The sequence below is a fragment of the Ceratotherium simum genome, chromosome 7, assembly GCF_057802395.1.
Source record: "Ceratotherium simum simum isolate JZ-2026a chromosome 7, ASM5780239v1, whole genome shotgun sequence".
NCBI lineage: Eukaryota > Metazoa > Chordata > Mammalia > Perissodactyla > Rhinocerotidae > Ceratotherium > Ceratotherium simum.
The window spans coordinates 43,021,097-43,043,555 of NC_141906.1; the positions used below are offsets into that span (position 1 = coordinate 43,021,097).

Genomic DNA, 22,459 nt, shown 5'->3' on the forward strand with positions numbered 1-22,459 from the left:
TTTCCTTGAAACCCAGTCCCATGCAATAAAGCACGTTCATTTCATGCAACACAGCTCAGTTGATGCTTATAGTTCCAAATACCCCCGTTTACTGGGCACAGCTCAGTTGGGAGTGCCTGGTACAAAAGAACATGCACAGCGCAGCGACAGGGGGTGTTCACCACCAAACACAGAGAAGTAAAGGAGCTGCAAAGCTACAGTAGCTAGAGGAGGGCTAGCTTTCCTGATTTCAGTTCACGAAAAGCCTTTTGCCTCTACAGTTCACTGGTTTGACATGACATTTGTCCTTGGCTGTGAGATGATGTTGCCTTCCAAGTAAGTCAGATTAATTCCCAGGCTTGTCTGGGATCAGGAGCTGGAGTCTTCACTCAATGGCAGTCCTGCCCTCAAAACCAGTCCTAGGCTTTTGCATTTGTTTTACTAAGTGATTGGATAGTCCTGAAACATGAATTTCCTCCAATCTCTTCCACTTTGCAAACTCCAGAAGCATTTGACTAATCAGTTAAAATCCATGGGAGAACTGACTGTGAGCTAAGGCTTCAGACATGCAAAGCGCACAACCCTGGGAAACAGCAGCATCTGGGACAGGAGGCTCCCATCGCTTCACGTGAGGATGGCATGGGTTTTGCAAATCAAACACACACAGAAAACCAGTGTTGGCCCATGTTGGACACACTGTGTGGGATGCACGGTTGAGTGAGGACCCAGACCAGGGAGCCACCTGTTCCTCTAGCTTGCATACATTTAGTTCACACCACCTCAGGCCACTCACAGTTTGCTTACCTGCTCATTGTTGCTCTCCCACCATTCCCCATACTCCCTTTGGGGGTGAAACACTCTATTTCCGACTTGTGCTGGGCCAGTCTCCTGTCTTTGTACCTGGTGAGCATGAACAAGGACAGGAGCAAACAGAAAGATGTGATTGTGTGCTTACTGGCCAGGCTGAGGCAGAGCTGTGGGTATAGAGGGTCGCCCCATGCCACAGCAGGGGCTCCTGCTTTTCACTGCAGTGGCTGATCAGTGATACTTGTTAGATGATTGTGTTGGTGTATGGATAACATTGGGGATGATTTTGTTACTTCTTAGTTAAGCCACCTGTAATCTACCCTTTTGCATTGCCTATTAATCTGTGAGTCCATCCCATTTAATAGTCAATGGTAAAAGGAATGCAATTCCTAGCATCTAAAACAAACATTAGTATCAACAAATTGGAATTTATTTAGTGCTTATCATGTGCCAGACATAGTGCTACCTAAATTTAATTCTGGCAACAAGCCTGTGGCAGAGGGTCTGTTGTTATTATACCCTTTTTACTGAAGAAGAAACCTAAGATTGTAAGGATTAGGTAGATTAATCAAGGATTTTGAGCACAGGGGGTCTTAAGTTTAGAACCCACACTTTTAGCCATTATAATGTGTTGCTTTCCATTATCAGTTTTTTAAAAAATTGTTCTTATCATTAATGAATCTTCATTGAGTAGTACTATGTCTGAGCATTATTTTAGACACTGGCGATGCCAAAAGAGAAAAGAGATGTTCCTTGGATATGAGAGGTTTATATAACCATTAAGCTGAAGTTTCACAGTCAGTATTGGGCTACCTGCATTGTGGAGGGTGGCTCAAACAGCTTTTGTATCAGAACTGGCAATTCACCATATCTGGAAGGTACTAGATGTTTCTTCTAAAATAAATTATGAGATTCCCAACCTTAGTCTGCTACACGGTACATCAAGATAAGACCTTATATTTGAACGACAGTTTTCAGAGCCAACATGCTTTCACAGAAATAATCTCTTTTTTTTCATTAGTTCAAGCCTGTGAGGTAATTAAAGAGGCATGGTCACCCTGTTTGCCAAATGAGGAAACTGACACTTAACTAACTTGACCAACATTGCAAGCTTAGTCAGTAGAGAATAACTACTCGTAGAGCATGCAGGGGCCCAAGACTCTTAAGATTCATTACCTTTATTACCTTTTTCCTTCTAAAACTGGAGCCTGATATGATACCACTTCATCCATGTTCCTGGTATTCAACAGGCAATGATGAAATGACTTACTATCACAAAACTTGTTTACCCTTGATATAGTCACTTTTTTTTTAAAGTTTCTTTTCCTGCTGTCTCAAAATTAATATTAAATAAAACAAAATGCCACAAAATTAAAATCATTATTAGGAAGGATAGAGGCCTTCCTCTTAGTTTTTTTCTCTTTTAAGATATTAAAAGTATTTGGTATTTGAATGAACAGGTTCATTACATCAAGCCAAATGGATGGAATGTATTAACTTATCAGTAGACATTGGTTGAGCATCTAGTAAATTCTAGGCAATGAGCTTTGTACTGGAGATACAGAGATAAATAATCCACAGGTCCTGCCTCATAGAGCTCACAGTCTTAGTGGGAGAAGGAAGGGAAGTAGGAAAATATGTACACAAGTAACTTTAGATCTAGTCATAAATAGGAGAGGGAAGGAACTTAAAGCCTTTGTTGGAGGAGGTAAAGCATCAGACCAAGCCAGACTGAGCAGCGTTTTTTTTACCAAAGAGAATCCCTTGTGGAGCACCAATCATTGAATGACATTCCACATTTCAATAGAAAATATTTTGTGCTTATTTGTGAATTGGGTTGCACAACCAGAATTCTGCTCTATAGTTTAAATTAAAAGAATATTAATATTAATAGAATAATAGAATTATTGATGGTCATTCACTTCTTTACAAAGGGGTCCATAAAGTATTTTTTAATATCTTTTGTTAGGCTAATTGCCAGTTAATCGTTTAAATCTTTCATAGATCAGTTAGGACATCTTCACTCTTCATGCTCATAAGCTCTTCTCTCTCTGTCATCTACACACACACACACACTCTGCCACATGACTCCATTTATGAAATGGATCCTAAACATCCTATTCTATCAAAACCCAACCTCTTTTGGTAAAAGCTTTTACGAAACAAAACAAAACAAAAAATACAAACCCCAACTTATTCCAAAAAGTAAGAGATACATTAGAATTTTTGGAACTTCCAAGCAGTTTGTATTCAAAGCAAGGTGAAAAGCCATTAATACAGATTGGGAAGCTCATCTTTGCTTTCAGATGGGACCCTTCTTGCCTGTCTATAACTATAATTACAGTTTAATTATGTTCACCACATACTTAAACAGACCACATTTTCATTCATTCACTTATTCATTATTCCATTCACCAATAATGTGCTCTTTAAATAACTAATAATGATTTTATAGTCTCCTCTGCAAATGTACAATTCTATCTAGTTAAGTTTTATTTCAGAATATGGAACTGTCAATTAAAAATTGTTTAAGCCTTTCAGAGTTTATTGCTTATAAAAGGTCCATTAAAATTTTATTTCTTTTACATAATAAATTCATTTATCTTTGAGGAACTGACTAAAACATATACATATATATATATATACACATACATACACATGCATGTGCACACACTTGTGAGGCACTGTTGAATGCTTTACAAATATTAACTCACTTTTCAAATAAAATGCTTAGTTTATTATAATTATTTTCAAGTCATAATAGAAATAATAATAACAATAACAACAACAACAACAGAATATTGAATGTGCCAGGTTCTTTTCTGTACATTATCCTCAATTCTTAAAACTACCCTACAAAGTAGGTGCTATTATCCTCATTCCAAAGAGGCAGGCGTTGAGCATCAGTATCAGTAAACCCAAGCTCACTATTTATGATTGGGGAACCCAAGATTAGAAATTGGGCCTCTCTGATTCCAAAGCTCATCTTATTTCCATTAAACTTCTCTCTAAGTGACAATGTCAGTAATTTTAGAAACAAAACTACAAAGGCTTATTATTTAGCTTTTGTCTTGTTGGCTCCATTTTGTAAATGAGTAGTAGAGTTGACGAGGACAGCCAGTGGAAGATCTAGTAACAGGACTTTAAATTTTGTTCCCTCATTTGGGTCCATATAGATGCACTACATATGTTTAGTTTACATCATTCACACCATTTACAGAATACTCTATGTGCAAGGCTCTGTGATACGGAGCATGTGGGAAATTCTATGCCTCTGGTAAGCTCACAGTCTAGAGTGGGAGGATGAAATGTGTAAACAAATCATTTCTAAACAATGTGAGAAGTTTTATTATAGAAACAAATACAAGAAGGGCTACCTAACCCATACTAGAATGGCACTGAAACTTCAGTGAGATATGATGCCTAAGATAAATCTTAAAAGATGAGTAGTAATACACTGTGAAAAGATGGGTAGGCAGGCAGAAGAAAAATCAAGAGCAAATATGTGGAGAGGCTTAGCAGCATGATGTATATGGGGAGCAGTTTAGTATTTTTTACTCTAATAAGTGTAAAATGAGAGATGGTAAAATGGGTGATATGGATGGAGAGGTATATAAAAGGTAGCTCATGGATGAATATATCCTGTAGGTCATGAGATTCCACTGTGAGATCTTTAAGCTAAGAAAAAAATGTGGTCAGAGTTGACATTGAGATAAAATACTATGGACTTCAGGGAACAAAACTAGAGATAGACTCATACTACTGCAATAGTCCATGCAAGAGATAATACCTTAGGGTAGTGACGATATGGATGAAAAGTAGAGGACAGTTTCAAAAATGTATAGGAGGTAAAATGAATAGGTTTTATTGGATGATGAGTGTCAGAGAGAGATGTGTAGAATGCTACCTCAGTTACTACCTTGGGTAGTGCACTTAACTATGTTAAGAAAATACAAGAGAAGGAGTATATTTGGAGGAAGAAATAAAAAGTTTCATTTTGGAATATTGAGTTTGAGATGCTGGTAGGACATCCAAGTGGACATCTTCAGTAGACACATGGATATAATGATCTAGAGATTATGGCACTGTTATACACTTTGGAGCCATCAGCATACAGATGGTTGCAAATACCATGAGAATGGTTGAAAGTGCTCATAGAGAACAGGTAGACTATGTAGTTAGTGGAGAGAAGGGGCTTACAGACTTGCTCATTCTACCTGTTCCAAAACTTTTGTAACACTGTTAATGTAAGCATTCCCTCAAAACATTTACTGAGTACCTACTATATGCCAGTTACTGAATTCAGGGTTCTTCAATCTGCTAATTTTCTTTTTTTATAGTCTCCAGACTTCTAGATCTGTGCTCAATGTAGCTTTGATGCTTTGGTTTCTGGGCCATAACCTTGGCATGAAAAACTGTCACATGTTTTTAAAAGATTTAAGAATGATTTGTTCTAAAATTAGCTTTGGTTGCCTTCCCTGAAGATGTTTTGCTCCTTTTGTACCTCCTTTGTCCAGGAATCTCTAGTTTCTCTTTATTCAGCTCTACAAGAGCCCATGTTCATCTAGTGAATTTAAGAGTTGTTGAGGTAAGAAACACCTGGGATTGGATAGTAAATGTAATTTCTCCATAATGATTTGAATCAAAAATCCCATTTCTTGGGCCGGCCCTGTGGCATAGTGGTTAAGTTCGGCACGTTCCACTTCGGCAGCCCAGGTTTGCAGGTTTGGATCCCAGGTACTGACCCACACCACTCGTCAGTCATGCTGTGGTGGTGACCCACATATAAAGTAGAGGAAGATTGGCACAGATTTTAGCTCTGGGACAATCTTCCTTGAGCAAAAAACGAGGAAGATTGGCAATGGATGTTAGCTCAGGGCTAATCTTCCTCAGTAAAGAAAAAAACAAAAAATCCATTTTTTCACTTCCTTTCCCCTTTCCCTACTAATATCTACTGAATATTAGAATATTAGATTACTGAAATTTCTATATGGGCTATGTGGACTAGAATAAAATGAAGAAATTCAAAGAATAAATGTGTGTATTAGGTGAAATAGGAGGTATTGGGGGGATGATGCCCGAAGCTGGAAAGAAAGGAGACAGTTTGATATTGGAAATAAATATCCCCTATGTGAAGGAGATCTGGGTAACAGCAAGTTTGAGTAAGTGGCCAGAGGTAGGAAGCCTAAAATGATAATTCTAATTGCATTAGAATTCAATCATTAGAATTAAAAAATGAGACTATGGTGATAGTTTGCCCTTTATATGGGCACTAAAGTAACCCAGAACAATAGCAGAGCTTGGGATAGACAGAAATTCTTTTCCCAGAAATTGGCCATAAATAGTAATGATAAACAAGGTTGAAAGATGAAGGGATAACTGGACGTCAAGAGCCTCAAAGGAGGCAGAGTTTTTAGTGTTTACATTTCTATGAAGGAGATGCGAAGTATGTCCGGAAACAGCCTTGAGCTGCTGAGCCCCAACTCTGTGCCCTGAGGAATGTGTGATGTAGAAGAATAAGTAAGCTTGTCTGAAAGGGTTACAGGGGAAGGGATGTCCTTAGGAGAGAACTGGGTTTTAGTTAAAGAAAAGACAGTAAATGGGGTGTTTAGTGAAGAGTTTGAAGATGAAGCAGGGTCTTTATCATTAAACAGAGCCGTCAAATGGTTTGGAAGGGAAAAGTCCAGTGGATGAAACAAAGAACAATATGTGTAAATGGAATTGCCCAACATGATACTATTTCTGAGATGCTGGGAAGATTCCATTGGTGAATTCTCTCACCTTCCCCCAATGTCAAAAACAAAGATTTTCCATTCTCCATGAGTGAGGAGGCTAATGATATAAATGCTGTTGTGAGTAGATATCCCGTGGCTTATTTGGAGAGATGTTTCTGATTGATATTTCAGACTCTCTGAGAATGTGGTTAGACATGAGTAGGGGAAGAGAGAACAGAGATTCTAGAGGTCTCAATAGTGGAGGGAAAAAAGGAACGGAAAAGGAGAAAGCTGAAGGTACCAGAGGCATGATTTCCTGACTCCACAATCTTGTCAAGGGCTTGTCTTGCTTAAGGTTTTGTTCTTCCTAGTAGATAAAATTATCCTGAGAAATAATTTTCTTTTACCATCTTCTTCCCCACACTGACTCCTACTCTGCCCCATACACCACTCCTTGAAGGAGCATTGAGTTAATTCTTCTGAAGTCTTACACACTCAGCTCATTTTCCACCCCTACGCTGGGTATCATTCAGTTTAGTGAAAACCATAGGGAGATATTTTCTCATATGTGTAGAAACCATTGTCTACATATTTTACTTCATCTGTCATTCTTTAAAGTATTCAGAGGAAAAAAACCCAATATGATCTCTCTCAGAAGTCAATGAAAAGGAGGTGGAAAATTTTGGATATTTCATATGTTTTATGTGTAAATTTCAGTAATTCAATATGGAATGGACATTAATGGAACGGGGGGTAATGGGAGTAAATGAGTAGGAGGATGTTCCTCAAGATCTCTCATTTAAGCTGTTATAAATGCATCCCATTTACAAAGCAAATTTAAATCCTATTTTTCCTCAACTACTTGCCATTATTCAGAGTAGAAGTATGGTATGAAGAGAGAAAAATGATATGGAAAGAAAAGAGTGTTTCTTGGCCAATAAAGTGCAGAAAAATCAAGTTATTGAGTGAAGGACATTTGAAGCTGTTAAAGAACAAGTCACTCTGAATGTCATAGAAAACCCAATAAGGGCTTTTCATACCAAAATTGCAGTCCAAAAGACAGAGTTTTAAGGCTAAGATTGAGCATAAACCTGGAAGACTAGAGAATTTAAAAAAAAGGTCATAATGATAAACTTTGTGAATGAATGCATGAATGAATAAGTGAATGAAATGGAAAGGTAACGTTAGGGATTATCAAATGTCCAAAGGGCTTTGTTGTTATTTTTGTTTTGTTTTTAATAGTTAGTGAAAATGAGGCAACTTTGTAGACTTAGGTCAAGAGAACAAGAAAGAGGGAAAAAATTAAAGATGTTTGGGGAAAGGGAATAACTAATATTGGAGATAAAATGATTGTAGGAAAAAAGGAGGAAAGAACGCAGTTTTTTTCACTTATACTTCATAATTAAAAAGTCAGCATATACTGCAGCCTCCATCTTCAAAACACTCAGAATCTGACCATTTCTTACCACCTCCTCTATTTACTGCCCTGGTCTAAGCCACCATCATCTCTTACCTTGAAAATGATAATAGCTGCCTACACTGATGCTGCTTCTGTTTTTACCATGACACCCCCCTATCCTGACCCAACCCAATCCAGCCTCCACACAGGAACCAGAATAATCCTGTCAAAACAAAAATCTTTTTATATCACTTCTCTGCTCAAAACTCTCAATTACCCATCTCTCTGAGTAAAATCTAAGTTTCTTATAATGATTTACAAAGTCCTACACAATCTTCCCCCTCCCCCATTATTTTATTATTCTGTAACATTATGATCCCATAAGTTACTCTTTTCTCCCTTGCCCACTTTGTTTCATCTACACTGATCTTCTTGTTGCTTGAAGACATCAGGCATCTTCCCACCATGGTGCCTTTGCTTTGGCCATTTCCTCCACCTTCAATGCTTTCCTCAAAAATACCCTCAGATATTTCAAATCTTTTGCCAAATGTCACTTTCTCAATATAGCCTGCCATGACCACCCTACTTAAAAATGCAACTGTGACCTCAGTCTTCCCGTTAACATTTCCTGCTTTTATCTTTTCCAATATAATTTATATTTTACTTATTTGTTTTATTTATTTTATGTTTTCCTCAATAGAATTTTCAAAAGAGTGTAAGCTTTATTAATGCATGGATTTTGGACTTTTTCTTCACTGCTATCTTTCCAGTCCCTATGACATTGCCAAGCTTATTACAGGTGATAATATTTGTTCAATGAATGTATGCATGAATGAATGAATAAAAGGAGAACCAAATTATGGGGAAATTTTCAGGTGGGAAGGAGGAAAGATTAGCAAATTCATGTTAAATGACATTAGATCTCTCAATAAAGTTGGCATGATAATCAGTGAGAGTAGGATGGGTGGAATTTGAGGTTTGTGAAAGTACAAGTAGAAAAATGAAGTAGCCACTTTGGGTAGGAAGCTTATGGAATAAGCAAAAAATATAGGGAAAATGACTGGCAGGCAGTGAAGCCCTGAAGCTAAGAAAGTCATATGAAAGACACTCATTTTTTTAAAAAGTATTTGCTCCTCCATCACATAGCCACACTCTTCATAACAAGCTGTTCCATTCTTACCTTCAGGAGGTAGGTGCTGATTAGACTAAGATGATAATGGTAACCCCTTTTTGCTTATCAGTTTCAGCCAATGATCATGAGAGAGGGTCTTCTGAAGGTTTCTAAGAACATTTTTTTTTAGTCTTAGCTGGAAAACATGGTCCTTTTCTGCTATGGACAGTTTTTCTGAATGTGATACCTGACAGTTCTACAACTATGTTGCAGGCATGAATGAAGCTAAGCCAACATTCCAAAAATGGTGGCATGGAAGATTAAAAGAATGTAGGTCTTGGACAATATCTCTGAGCTACTGAATTAGCCTCTTTAACCTTAGAATTTCTTTTAAAGTGAGATTAATTTCCTTATCAGGTAAGCCACTTTGAATTAGGTTTTAGATTCTCTGATGCCGAAATCCTCTTACCTTGCTTCCACTACTTTCTCTATCAAGGCTGAGTCTAAGGATTTCTAAGGTTGTTTATAGCATTTACTTAGGTTTGGATATTTATATTTACTTAGGGAGGTGTGTATGTGTGTATTTATGAAGACTCTAAAGAATCAAGTTACTAACAAATACTTTTGTCTTACCTGTTTGTATTCTTTTAAATATTGTTCCTTTTTATACATACTATTGTATACAAAAAAGTGTGAGAGTCTTCATAGAGTTACATTTGTATAGGAAGAAAAAAAGAAGATAGACTGGGTAAAACAAAGTATTGTTTTCTCAATAATCCACATTTAGATAACACTTAAACAATTGGCCCTCATAACCATGGTACAAACACTACTATTCCCTTACAGGAAGCTATGCTAATTATAGTCATAACCAGTGCGATATTATGATTTATAAGAAAAATATACATTTGGTCATTCAGATGACCAAATATATATTTCTCATATATATATTTGTTCGTCCTCTATAGTTCCTGGCTCTGTAGCTCTCAAAACCCTTGGAATTTCCTAAGTGTTGAGAGTGATAAAGGTGTCTTCTGTTAGATTTCTATACAAATTTAACTCTATGAAGACTCTCACACTTTTTTATATACAATAGTATGTATAAAAAGGAACAATATTTAAAAGAATATGAACAGTTTGGTAAGACAAAAGTATTTATTAGTAACTTGCTTCTTTAGAGTTTTCATAAACACACACACACACACACACAAACCTAAGTTAAATGAGGTGACTTTTGGAAAGCACCTGAGGATGGGGCCTGGTTGCTAGTGGAGCCAACCATGTGATTAGAGGGTTGAAACTTTCAGTACCACACCTTTGACCTCCAGGGAGGAGAGAGGGGCTGGAGATTTAGTTCAGTCACCTATGGCCAATGATTTAATCAATCACACCTATGTAATGAAGCCTCCATAAAACCTAAAAGGACAGCATTCATTGAGCTTCTGGGTTGGTGAACAGGTGGAGATGCGGGGAGAGTGTTGCGCCTGGAGTGGGCATGGAAGCTCTGCACCCCTTTCCCATACCTTGCCCTATGCATCTCTTCCATCTGGCTGTTCCTGAGCTATATCCTTTTATAATAAACCAGTCATCTGATAAGTAAAATATTTCCCTGAGTTCTGGGAGCTGTTCTAGCAAATTAATCAAATCCGAGGAGGGGGTCGTGGGAACTCTGATGTATAGCTGGTCAGTCAGAAGTACAGGTAACAACCTGGACTTGCTTCTGGCTCTGAAGTCCAAGGAGGGGGTTGTTGGAACCTCCAATCTATAGCTGGTTGGTCAGAAGCATAGGTGATAGCCTAGGATTGCTACTGGTGTCTGAAGTGTCTGTGGGGAGACAGTCTTGTAGGACTGAACACTTAACCTCTGGGATCTGATGCTATCTCCAGGTAGATAGTGTCATAATTGAGACTTGCTTATTGGTGTGGGGAAGCCTCCTCCCCACATGTGTTGGAATTGGGTCCAGGAACCCAAAATAACCAGTTACTATGGGTTTAGCATTTCATTCTCAAACTCATTCACTAGTGGGAACTATCACAAGTCAGAGCACTTACAAGTACTTCAACAAAGCTTTTGGTCACGTATGTTTACAGAATTAGCATTGGCCTGCATGTATTTGCCTGAGATTGCCCTCGATTACCTTTCATGTCACTAGACTAAGAAAGTGTCAAGAAAAACAAAATAAAGGAAACAAAGCTCAGTGTCGCTATGTGCTTATCCCTTACGTAGTCAGTTATAGATCCACGTGAAAGTGGTCCCGGCTCTACTCAATGATGATTTTGGAAATCTCTTCCAGGCACCATCATATTTGAGCCTGATTATAGTGACTTTTGGAGCCAGTTTTTATTTCTTAGTTCTTCCTTTTCCTTTGCCTCCCTGGCACTGGACAGAATGTTTCTGCCTTTAGTTTTCTGTCTTGACTTTGTCTCCACTCATTGTCTCCACTTCCCCTTTGTACCAGTACAAACCTTTGTAACAGCTCTGGGCACATTCAGCCCTGTTCCCGTGTTGGTTCCTCAAATACCAGCCTAGACCTCAGCTTTTGGTCTCTAGGCAAAGTTCGGATTAGATACCTACCCATAGGTGATATCTTTAGCAATCACTCAGAAACATAGTTTCTAATTTTAAAATGAATGAGGCAGAGAGCTACACATTGCATTTTATTTTCCAGATTTATTGCCACATTACCTTTAGAACCATCCTAATTTTGGATTCTGACAGTGAGAAAGGAGAGAAACTATGATATATATTTGAATAGCATTTAAAATATTATAGGAAGCTTTTCCTATACCATTTAATTCTCTCAACAAACTAAGTAATTATTATCCTCATCCTTCAGATAAGGATCCTGTGGCTCAGAAATCTTCACAGCCTGGCCAAGGCCCCATAAATGGTAAGTAACAGAAATGGAGCTAGAAACCAGATGTTTTACCTCCAAACATCATGCTCTTAATTAATAACTCACTTTTTTCTTCATTTTATGCTGAATAAAACTTAGCTAAATAATCTGATAATCCATCTGAGAGACTGAAAAGGTCATACGTGAGGGTGATAGTGTGTACTTAGTGGAGCTAGGCTTTGAGCACAATCTTAACTTATTTTTTCAAAGGTCAAATTTGACTGCACAATGGCCAGGTGGAATAAATGGCCCTCTAGGCCCCCTGCTAACATGTGACCAGACTGCTGTTCCTTTGGAGTTTACCTACACAGGAAAACACAAACATCTGAAGGCTGTAAAAGAGGCATCCTGAGAAGAACTGACGATCAGCGTCAGTGTATGGGATCCTGTGGGATATCAGAAGACAGACAGCATGAGGTGGTAGAATATTTCAGCAACTCTAAGGTGTTACAAAGAGAGTCGAAGGAAAGCCCAAGTCAACCTTTTAAGTCAAATTGATCAAAGGAGAATTCTAGATGAAGACAGAAGGGAAGTCCTTATGGATCTTCACTTTAGAGGGAAAGAGTAAGGCCAAATCTAGTTCATTATTACAAAGTAATACTGCAAAGTAATTCCCTCCTTCAGTCTCATCCTTCTGCCCTCTATGGATCTATACATAAGTAAATACATTAGAATGGTTTACTACCTGTTCCAGCAGATCTTGTGGTCTCCATATACAGAAAAACAGCTTTTCTCCAGACTTAAAATGTCAAGATGCTTCATTCAAAGATTTCAGATTAAAAACAAAAATTGAGCACAATTAATAGCTCCAGAAAATAATGTCAGAAATAAACATAAGTTTTGAAAGTATTTGAGAAGCTGTCAGGGAACGCATTGCTCTGACATCCATAAAATAAAAGGACGGTAGAAATTGACAGGTGGGGAAGCAATGGAAATAAGCAATTAAAATGTAAAGAATCAGCTATATTGACCCAGTAATTCTATTCATAGAAATTTATTCTAAGGAAATAATTCAACAGAAGCTGAAAGGCTTCTGTACAAAGATTTTTCCCTTCAGTGTTATAGAAAGTAGCAAAAACTGAACAAAACAGGAACAAACCAACCACTGGAGAATAGTTTAATAAATTACAGCATAGCGATATTATGGAAATGCGTTAAATTTTGTATTGAGTAAAGCCTTTCATTTAGCTTCCAGAGAATTCCCAAAGGATATATTTTAATCCCACTTATGATGAGAACTTGTTTTCAGATATGAATCATCTTGTCATGCCTTTCTGTTGTGTGCTTTTCTTCAACACTGCTATTTGTTTCACAATCAATGGAAACCCAGGAAGATACAGATTTTAAAACTAATTCTAAGGTGCCTCATAAGCTTATACAACATCCTCAATTGGGAAAACGTTTCAAGGAGGAACAAAATGTTGACCAGCATCAACTATAGGAGCGTTTCTATATGAGAATAGGATCAGCCTAAGGAAACGTTGCAGTAAAGCATTAATTAAAAGTTTCTGGCTTCTATTTTAGGATTTAGGAATTTTCAGACAAAATAATTTATTCTTCCTAAAGACAGATATGTAGTTTTCCAACAGGAATTTTTTCCTAACATCTTTGTGCATGAACAACTGGAAAAGCTTTGGAGTTACCGAGCTGGGTAATAATGACAATAAGAGCCGTTGTCTACTGAGTGCTTGGAATATACCAAGCCCCATTCTAAATACCCAAATTTACTGATTTCATTATTGCAGCAGCCCTATGAATTAGGTACTATTGTTATCCCTATTTTACAAAAGAGGAAGAACTAGGACACAGGGAGATTAAGTAACTTGCCCAAGGTTACCAGATTGGTTAACTATGGTGCATATTGTTTCTCACTAAAATGCTGGTTACAAACACTAGTTGTGCCATTTGTTGGGCCTGGTTCTGTCTTTAAATGGCTTAAGGCATACAGGCAACTGTGCTATTGGTTGAACCCTTTCATCTTTTTCCTGATCGCCTGGCCTGAGCCCCTACCTTTGCTCTTTCTTGACCCTTTCTACCCTGGTGGATAGGAAGCTGATCCCTCTTCGGTACGGATCTTGGTTGCAATTTGCACTGAGCAATTTGATTTTCTCAGCCTGGGGTCTGATGGAGCCCAAACCTCAGTGCTTCTCTACCGAAGCAGCTGAGCCGTGAAGCTGAGGGAGAATCAGGGCCCCTCCATTGCAGCAGTCCCTTGCAGGCCCCGTTCCTATTTTTGTGTTCACATTTTGTAATCTTTTTCTTAAACAGAGCCCCCCAAATTGTATGAACTTTAAGTCTCACAAAACTTGACTCTACTCCTGCTTCCCAGAGTTCACCTCCTACCCCATAAGGAAATCATAAACCAGCCGTGTTATGTTAGTAGACTCGCTAATGCATTCTGAGTTAGGATTTCCCCATCTGCAAAATGGAAATGTTGGGGATATGGTAAGACAATTCATGTAAAATTTTTGAGCTTAACAGGATATGTAATAATGTTACTTTCATATCTGTCATTTTCTTCTGTACTATTGATTTCTATAACCAGGCAGGTTTTTCCTAGACAGTTCTGATACAAAATATTTTGTCCTGTTTTCTCCACATATCCCCTGATATTTATGAAACCATGAGTCCTCGTATGGGACATGACCTCTCTAATCTCCATTAAGTCTTGTGAGTTAGTGAATCTTTGATGTTTACCTCCTTCTAGAGCTAGTTCTCATTATCTCTCTGCTCCCACACACCCGAACTTAACGCTGCTGTGATTTAGGCTGGATTTGAAAACAGTATGGAGACAGATAATGCTCTTCATCTCAGCCTGTCTCCCCTCTTGATCTCTAGTAGAGCCCTCGTCTCTTCCTTATTACATATTATAATTAGATATTCATTTGCTTACTAGTTTATTTGTCGTTCTCACTACACTGTAAACTTCATGGCAGTGAGGGCATGTCTAGCACAGGGCCCTAGCATGGGGCCTTGTATATAGCAGCAACTCAGCAAATGCTTTTTTGCATGAATGCAGCTGTGAAAATGGTAAAAGCAAGAAGGTTTATCAAAGGTGAGGCGGGAATATTTATCCAAACCTGACTCATCTAAACTGGCCGTCCCCTTCTATTGTACCCAGATGTTCATTCGCCAGTTCTTCTCTCAACAAAGTTGTTCTGTTTGCCACCCTCCTTTCTTCCTCTTGTCCTCTTCCTTCACATTTGTTGCTCCCATCCCATCTCCACACACAAAACTTTTCCTTCTTTTTTTCATTTTTCTGCATCTTATCTACTGAGGAACAAATAAAAAGTATTTCCAAATTTCACCTAAGATTCTTAGTTCCTATTTCTCTCAGGTTTTAAAATCACTTGATTTTGGCAAGACCAAGATGAGGTTGAGGTGGTAGAGGGAGGTTGGGGTGTTCCTGGTCTCTGTGTGTATGCGAGGGGAGGGCTTGCTTACTGTGACAGTTACAGCTGCCTAAGTGGGAATGACGCCCAAAGAGAGGGAAGCAAGGCATCTTGGCAAGTCCTGGGTCTGCCGAGTTGTGCTCACATGAGCTTCAAAAGAATCATCTCCACTCCGTTATACTTCACAGAAGGTATGAAAATCACGAGTCTATAACTGGGGACTGCCTTCCTTCCACTTCCTTTCTAATCATGTTGTTTTAATAGCATCATTTTAATAAAGAGAATTATATTTCTCCTGGTTTTAGGATAATGTCTTGTGATTTATCATAATCACGTATAATTACAGCAGATGGATTTACTAATTTTGTCATTTCTAAGCAAATTTCACATTGCTTAATGTCTATCACAATAAAGTGCAAGGGATATAGTTTAATTTTATAATGCGAGATACTTTAAGAAACATTACATAAAAATGATGCTATAAAGTCTTGTTTTTAGTAAATTTACTTGTGTTCCTTAAGTACTTATTATGTACCAGATACTGAATAAGGAGTTGCATGGTGATCTAGAAATATAGGAGTTTATCATGGCAGAGTGTAATAAACTAATGTATGCAGTTATATAGCATCATATATACATCACATATATGTATACACACACACAAAATATGGACACAAAATCGCATACACATCTCCAAGTAATCATACACAAGCACACACATAGATATGCAAAAGTTCTTCAAATTTTTCTAAACTGATTTGTCTTTAGTCTGCCTGAGATAGGTAATAAATCATGGTAATTTAAGTGTACTAGCTTTGGAGTTAATCAGTGGAGGTTTGATTCTCAGCAATACCACTTACTGGCTGCATGATTTTGGGTAACTTATAAAACTTTTCTTAAATTTCCTCTGAATAATGGGAACAATGCTACCTAACTGACAGCATTGATGTTCTACATGGATTTTAGCATTTAATTTCACAAAGAAACTACGAGGTCAGTACTATTATCATCCCCATTTTACAGATAAAGAAACTGAGCCACAGAGTAAAGTAACTTGCTCAAAGTCACACAATTAGAGGGGACAAAGCCAGACACACTTCTGTTCTGTTGAACTCTAAAGTGTGTATTCTAGAACACTCGATTAAAAGGAATACCAAAACTACCAAAGGGGTGACTAAAAGGGAAAAGAAAACTCAATTTAAAAAAAACAAACAAAAAACAACCCAAGGAGAAGCCAAAGAGTAAGGAAGAGAAGGAGGATGAGCAAGCGTATGTGCCAGGCACCTTTAGGAGTTTTTATACGTTGTCTCAAACATCCTTACAGGCCTGGGGCAGGGTAGTGATTATTTGAAAGAGAACTGTAGTTCACATAGCTGAAAAAATGTTGATGGAATTCAAAACTAGGTCCTCCTGATTGTAAATAATACATTCAAGCACATATTGTGCATCTTCTAGATGCACATCTTCTGTAGGTGACATTAAGAAAATACATTTCATAGCCTCTGAGCTCAAGGAGCTTAGAATCTAATGGAGATGACAAACATGACTGCCATAAGCAAACAATAGAGAACACTCAATTCATAGTGAAGATTACAGCACCTATGTGTGGCTAGGGTGGAGAGGTCTAGAACTAAAATGGAAAATTTCATGGTGGAACTTGAACTTAATCTGTCCGGAGAGGCAGAAGCTTGGCATATTGTGCACAATTGCTATTTGTTGAATGCATAAGTAGTGAGAAGAGTTAGTTAAGTGAAAAGACATGATGTTCTTTTTCTGTTACCTTTCTTTATCACAGAGGACCTATTAGAACCAAAGGGCTTCATCGGCTTTTCCTTCATCTCTAGAGAGAGGGCAGGTGCAGAGACGGGAAGAGGGAGGAAACTAGTGGGGTAGGCTCACTGCCTTGCCTGTGATGCCATGTCAGAGTGCATTTCTGTATTCCAGTGGCACAACAGCGACTGGAACATGGTAGGGCTCAAGAGAGAAATGTGCTGAAGGAGAGAATAAATGAATAAGGGGAAAAAAAGATGGATTATTTCAGGGAAGACCTAGAGAAATCACAAGGGAGAGAAGAAACATCACAACCAGGATCCATACTGTCATGTTATCCTTTCTTTGAGGCCTTTCCTGTCCCCTCTCATACAATTCCTTCCTCTTTTGTGTCCCTGCAGTGTCCTCTACAAAGACTTAAAGCACCTACACCTCTCTCCTGACATTATTTGATTACATTTGTGGCCCTACACTGAAGAGAGGAGTTATCTAGGGGAAGGACAGTATTGTATCCATCTTTGTATCTCCAGTGCCTAAAATATCTTCTAGCTTATAGCAGACAACATGGTAAATAAGAGGTTCTCAGTGTATAGTACCTGTTTATTATTATTGTTGGGTAATAAACGTTCATCAAGCAGAGAACCTTGTTTCCTGCGATTGACTTCTGCCCAACTCTCCTCTTTCTAGCCCACTTGTTTTTGTTGTCTGTTATACAACTTAGATCTTTCTACCTCTTGTATTACTGACTTCCTTTGATTCAACAAGTTTAATTTTGATTCCATTCTTCCTAAAAGTGTGTGTGGCCCCCTTGTGTCTCCTTTGGTGAAACTGCCCACTAACCCCTTTTTGGTGTTTCTCCGCCATCCTGTGAGGCTCTGCTGCCCTCTAGGGGGCCTTGTTTATCATACATTTCTCAGGACCCAGTTTGATCTGCACTTGGCTGCACAGTCCTTGGGTGTTATCGCCATGCTCATGGCAAGGCTGCCATCCCCCAGGGCTCCTTTGCCTGCTCCTGCAGTCCCTAGTTTATAAACTTGTGGCTATATGGTATAGTGGGTTTAGGAATATGAAACTTGAGCATAAGCAAGCAAGGAGGATGTCAAGAACCAAAACCCATCACAAGTGGAGGCTTAGAGGAGGCTGCTGTGGGGTCTCAGTGCTCTTGGTACCAACAGGATCCTTGGTTATGGGTATCCCATCAGCATCTTGGTAGTTTCCATATTATATCCAGTATATTCTATGGAATCTGTAGCCGACTAATGAGAGTATTCTACCTGATGAATGAACACCAATTTCCATCTTTGCTTGGTCCTGTGGGAGCCAAAGAACTTCCTCAAAGAGTTGGGGCCTGAAATTGCTTTTTGTTAAAGCCTAAACCAACATCTGGTCACCATATCCAATGATGATACCTCTTAACTCCGTCTAATTTGACTTCCCTGTAACATTGGAACTATTGACCACTCCTTCATTTTATGGTCATTCTTTTTCCTTTTGTGTTATCACTTGTATCTGGGTTTCAGGTATACTTAATCTAATATTCAGGAATTCTTTGTCTAGTTCTCAGAATTTCTTTTATTTATCTAGTCCCTGGGCTCTGCCCTTGGCTCTTCCAAACTGTACTTCAAACACCAAACTGTCTTGATCTTCAGGTCAGTTTTTCCAGAAGCTTCTTGGACTTGTTCACTTAGATGTCTCTTAGGAATCTCGACTTTAACAATTCCAAATCCAAACTCATTTTTCTTCAAACTTTTTCTCCTTTATCTTACCATCCCCAATCCCGTATTTCTTTTAATTTAGTCCTATTATCATCAAATGTGGATGGCTTCCCCCAACTCTTTTATTTTAATCTCCAGCCTGGAGTTCTCCTTTGAGCACATGGGGCACAGTGTTAGCAAAACTAACACTTGATTTTACCCTTCAAACCTCTCCTCCCCAAGTCTGAATTATACAGGTCCCAGTCCTCCCATTTATACAGGTCAAAAACCTAGGACTCATCTTTAATTTTTCTCTTTCCTTTATATACAACATAACAATGATTGAGTCCTATTGTTATACTTTCTACTTTAAACCATCATAATCTCTTACCTAGCCAGCCCTGGTGGTCTAGTGGTTAAGATTCAGCGCTCTCACCACAAGGCCTGAGTTCAATTCCCTGTCAGGGAAACACACCATCCATCTGTTGGTTGTCATACTGTGGTGGCTGCAAGTTGCTGGGATGCTGAAAGCTATGCCACCAGTATTTCAAATACCAGCAGGGTCACCCATGGTGGATAGGTTTCAGTGGAACTTCCAGACTAAGAGACTAGGAAGAAGGACCTGACCTTCCGAAAAAAATAGAGCTATTAATAGCAGCAGAGAATTGTCTGATAGAGTGCCAGAAGGTGAGAGGATGGTGCAAAAGACTGGGCAGGTTTCTGCTCTGCTGTACACAGGGTTGCTAGGAGTCGGAATCAATTCGACAGCACTAACAATGAACTCTCTTACCTAGCCTGTCACAATGGATGTCTAACTGATTTCTCCTTTCTCTTCTTTCCACTCTACCTTCTATTCTATCTATAGAAACCAGAAGATCTCTTTAACATATTGATCTCATCATGTAACTTCTCAAACCTTCCAAAGCTTCCCATCACATTCAGGACAAAATACAAAATCTGTACCTCACTCAATCTGATCCCCATGTGCCAGTCTACATTTTTCTCTTACCATTCTCTCCTTTTCTTATTTTACTCCAACCACAATGTCTCCTAAAATGACAATCTGGTTTTTGCCTCAAGATCTTTTCACTTGCTGTTCCCTTTGCCTGGCACACTTACTCTCCACCTCGCAGATCTTTATGTGTCTTATTTTCTCGCTTCATTTTGCTCACTGTTCAACTTATGCAAAGAGGCTGTTCGTGACACCATATCTAAACATATCTAAAATCACTACCCAGTGAACCTCATTCTAGTCCCTCACCTTGCTTCATTTTTCTTTATAGCAATTATACCTATATGGAATTATATTATGTATTTGTTTACTTTTTATTGTAATTATCTCCAACTACAATTGAAGTTCTGTGAATAAAGTCAATATAGTGAAATATAGTCCAAGTCTTCTGTCACATGACTTTTGCTTTATCTTCAGTGGGAGTATATATACATACATATACAAATATACATATACACACACATATATGTATATATAATATATTGGTACTTTTGTTGCAGTAGAATAGTTAATGCAGTTTGATTATAATTTGACTAAATAAAGCTTTCTTCCTTTTAGAAAGATGTTCTTGTAAAAACTCTACAGCATTCAAAAGAAAGAAAGAATATGTTTCTATGTACTGTGGAGAATTCATAGAAATTGAAGATATGCAAGTAATTAAAAAATTTTATTACAGAGATAAGACATTGCACACATAATAACTTAAAGGCTCTCTCTCTCTCATATATATAATATATATATCACCATCTAAATGAATGGTAAAGTCATTAATATGGGTTATATATGTTTAGAATTTCTGTGGACTAGATGGTGAATAATGGCTTCATAAATGGCATAAGCTGGATTGGGTAAGATGAGTGGGGATGAATTTCATGCTCAGTAAATACTTTGTAGAAACAGCAATGTACAAGGAGTGTTTGGGGTCCATGAGTGAGGCAGCTTGATTTATACAGCTTTAATCTCAGGAGGAGCATGAGGTAAGGTTGAAAAGGTAATAAAGGTAACCTGAAGATGTTATGAAGAGCCTTGAATTGTCAGTAGTGTATTTTTCAACATGTAGGAAGGCACGATTATTTTTGAGTTGGACAAATGTATTGGGTTTATCACTATTGCAGTAATTCAGATGCACAGAGATAAGGTATTGGATTAGTACAGCAGTTGTGGAAATAAAAATAAGGATAAAATAACAAATGTTTGAAAAAACATTTTTAAATGCACCTAATATCTCAATAGCATCTAATATCTGATTAAATATGTTTAAGTTGAGGACAAGGACAAATTAAGCATGGCTGGTGTTTTGAGGGTGGGAAGTAGCATTTGTTACATTTATTACAAACACAGAAATAAAGAAACTATTAGAGAAGAATTTATTTGATATGAAAGAGTGAGTTGAGGTTGAGGTGATGCCAGGCAGGAAGATAGAACTATCCGGTTGTCATTTGGAGACTCACAACTAGAGCTCAAGGAAGAATACTGCGAACTGAAAGTGCAATGATAGTTGGGTTCTAAAGAAGAGAACACATGGAGAAAGGAGCCAAGGACCACTGAGTGACCTTAGAGAACACCTACAGCTAGGAGACAGGAGGTGGCCTCAAGTAGCCCCAAACTCTGTACATTTGTGCCTGCTGTTATCTCTTCCTGGAATGTCTTCCCCTACCTAAGCAACGCAAACACTCCTACTCTTCTTTCTTTTCAGTGCTACCTCCTCTGTGGGTTTCTTTAGTAGATCGCTGAGATTTGAAGTTCTATAACTGATTCCTCCTTTTCAGACCAACAGGAATATTTTCTTTCAGCTAAGGAGTGATGGAGGATATAATAAGGCACAGTGCATGACCATGAGGAGAGGCCTGGCAGACTTGGGTTCAGATCAGCTCACTTACAAGCTAAGTGTACAATCGTGGAAAGATTATTTCATCTGTCTGAGTCTCAGCTTCCACAGCTATAAAAATTGGTATTCTTTACTTTGCAAGGTTGTACAAATTAACATATTATATGTAATAGCACAGAACACACTGAAGGAGCTTGATAAATATTTATTCTCTCCTTCTTGTGTGTATGTATGTGTTGGGGAAAACTGAGAGGGATGCCAGAGAAATGGGTAGTCAAATGACTCAGGAAAGGTAGAGAACTTATTTTAGCTAAGACGCTAGAGAAAAGGATATTATCTTTCCATTGTTTATTTCTTCCTCAACAATTCCATCTTTACCAAGGGAATGGAGCTTGAGGGAAGAGAAAGAATTGTTAACTCACAGAATTATGCCTGAGGCATACTTTTTTCTGATTTGAAATGTTATGTTCTGAAAGAGATATGACTTGCGTGCCCCAGATGTGGTGTAGCTAGGCCACTTCCAGCAGGGCTAATACAAATAAAAGGAACATTTCTCAAACAGAATTTTGAAAAAAATGCTTAGTTTATCCCACCACCCAGACAATTTATATCAATTAATCAAAAACATTTGAATCAAATTCAAGTAGTAACAAATGAAACCACTAACATCACACGCAAATTAAAATTCACTGTAATCACAGCATTCAAGAATATCAATTCATTATACAAAGGGAATGCTTTAGATGCAATTCATCAAAATCATCCAGACATAGTCTTTTATAGCTCCACAAATATACTTCAATTATTGCAGAGCCAAACCATTTAATCATTTCAAAGCGTTTCTCGTCCCCCAAATT

At 38.1% G+C, this 22,459-nt stretch overlaps 1 protein-coding gene across 1 annotated transcript in view; it reads right to left on the minus strand.

Moving 5' to 3' along the window:
- Positions 1-22,459, minus strand: part of GRM5 (glutamate metabotropic receptor 5) — a 668,354-nt gene that overhangs the window by 18,513 nt on the left and 627,382 nt on the right. The window contains exon 11 of the mRNA XM_087433566.1: positions 784-879. Within this exon, the coding sequence (XP_087289692.1) occupies positions 784-879 (96 nt within the window). The remainder of the gene's footprint in view (positions 1-783; positions 880-22,459) is intronic.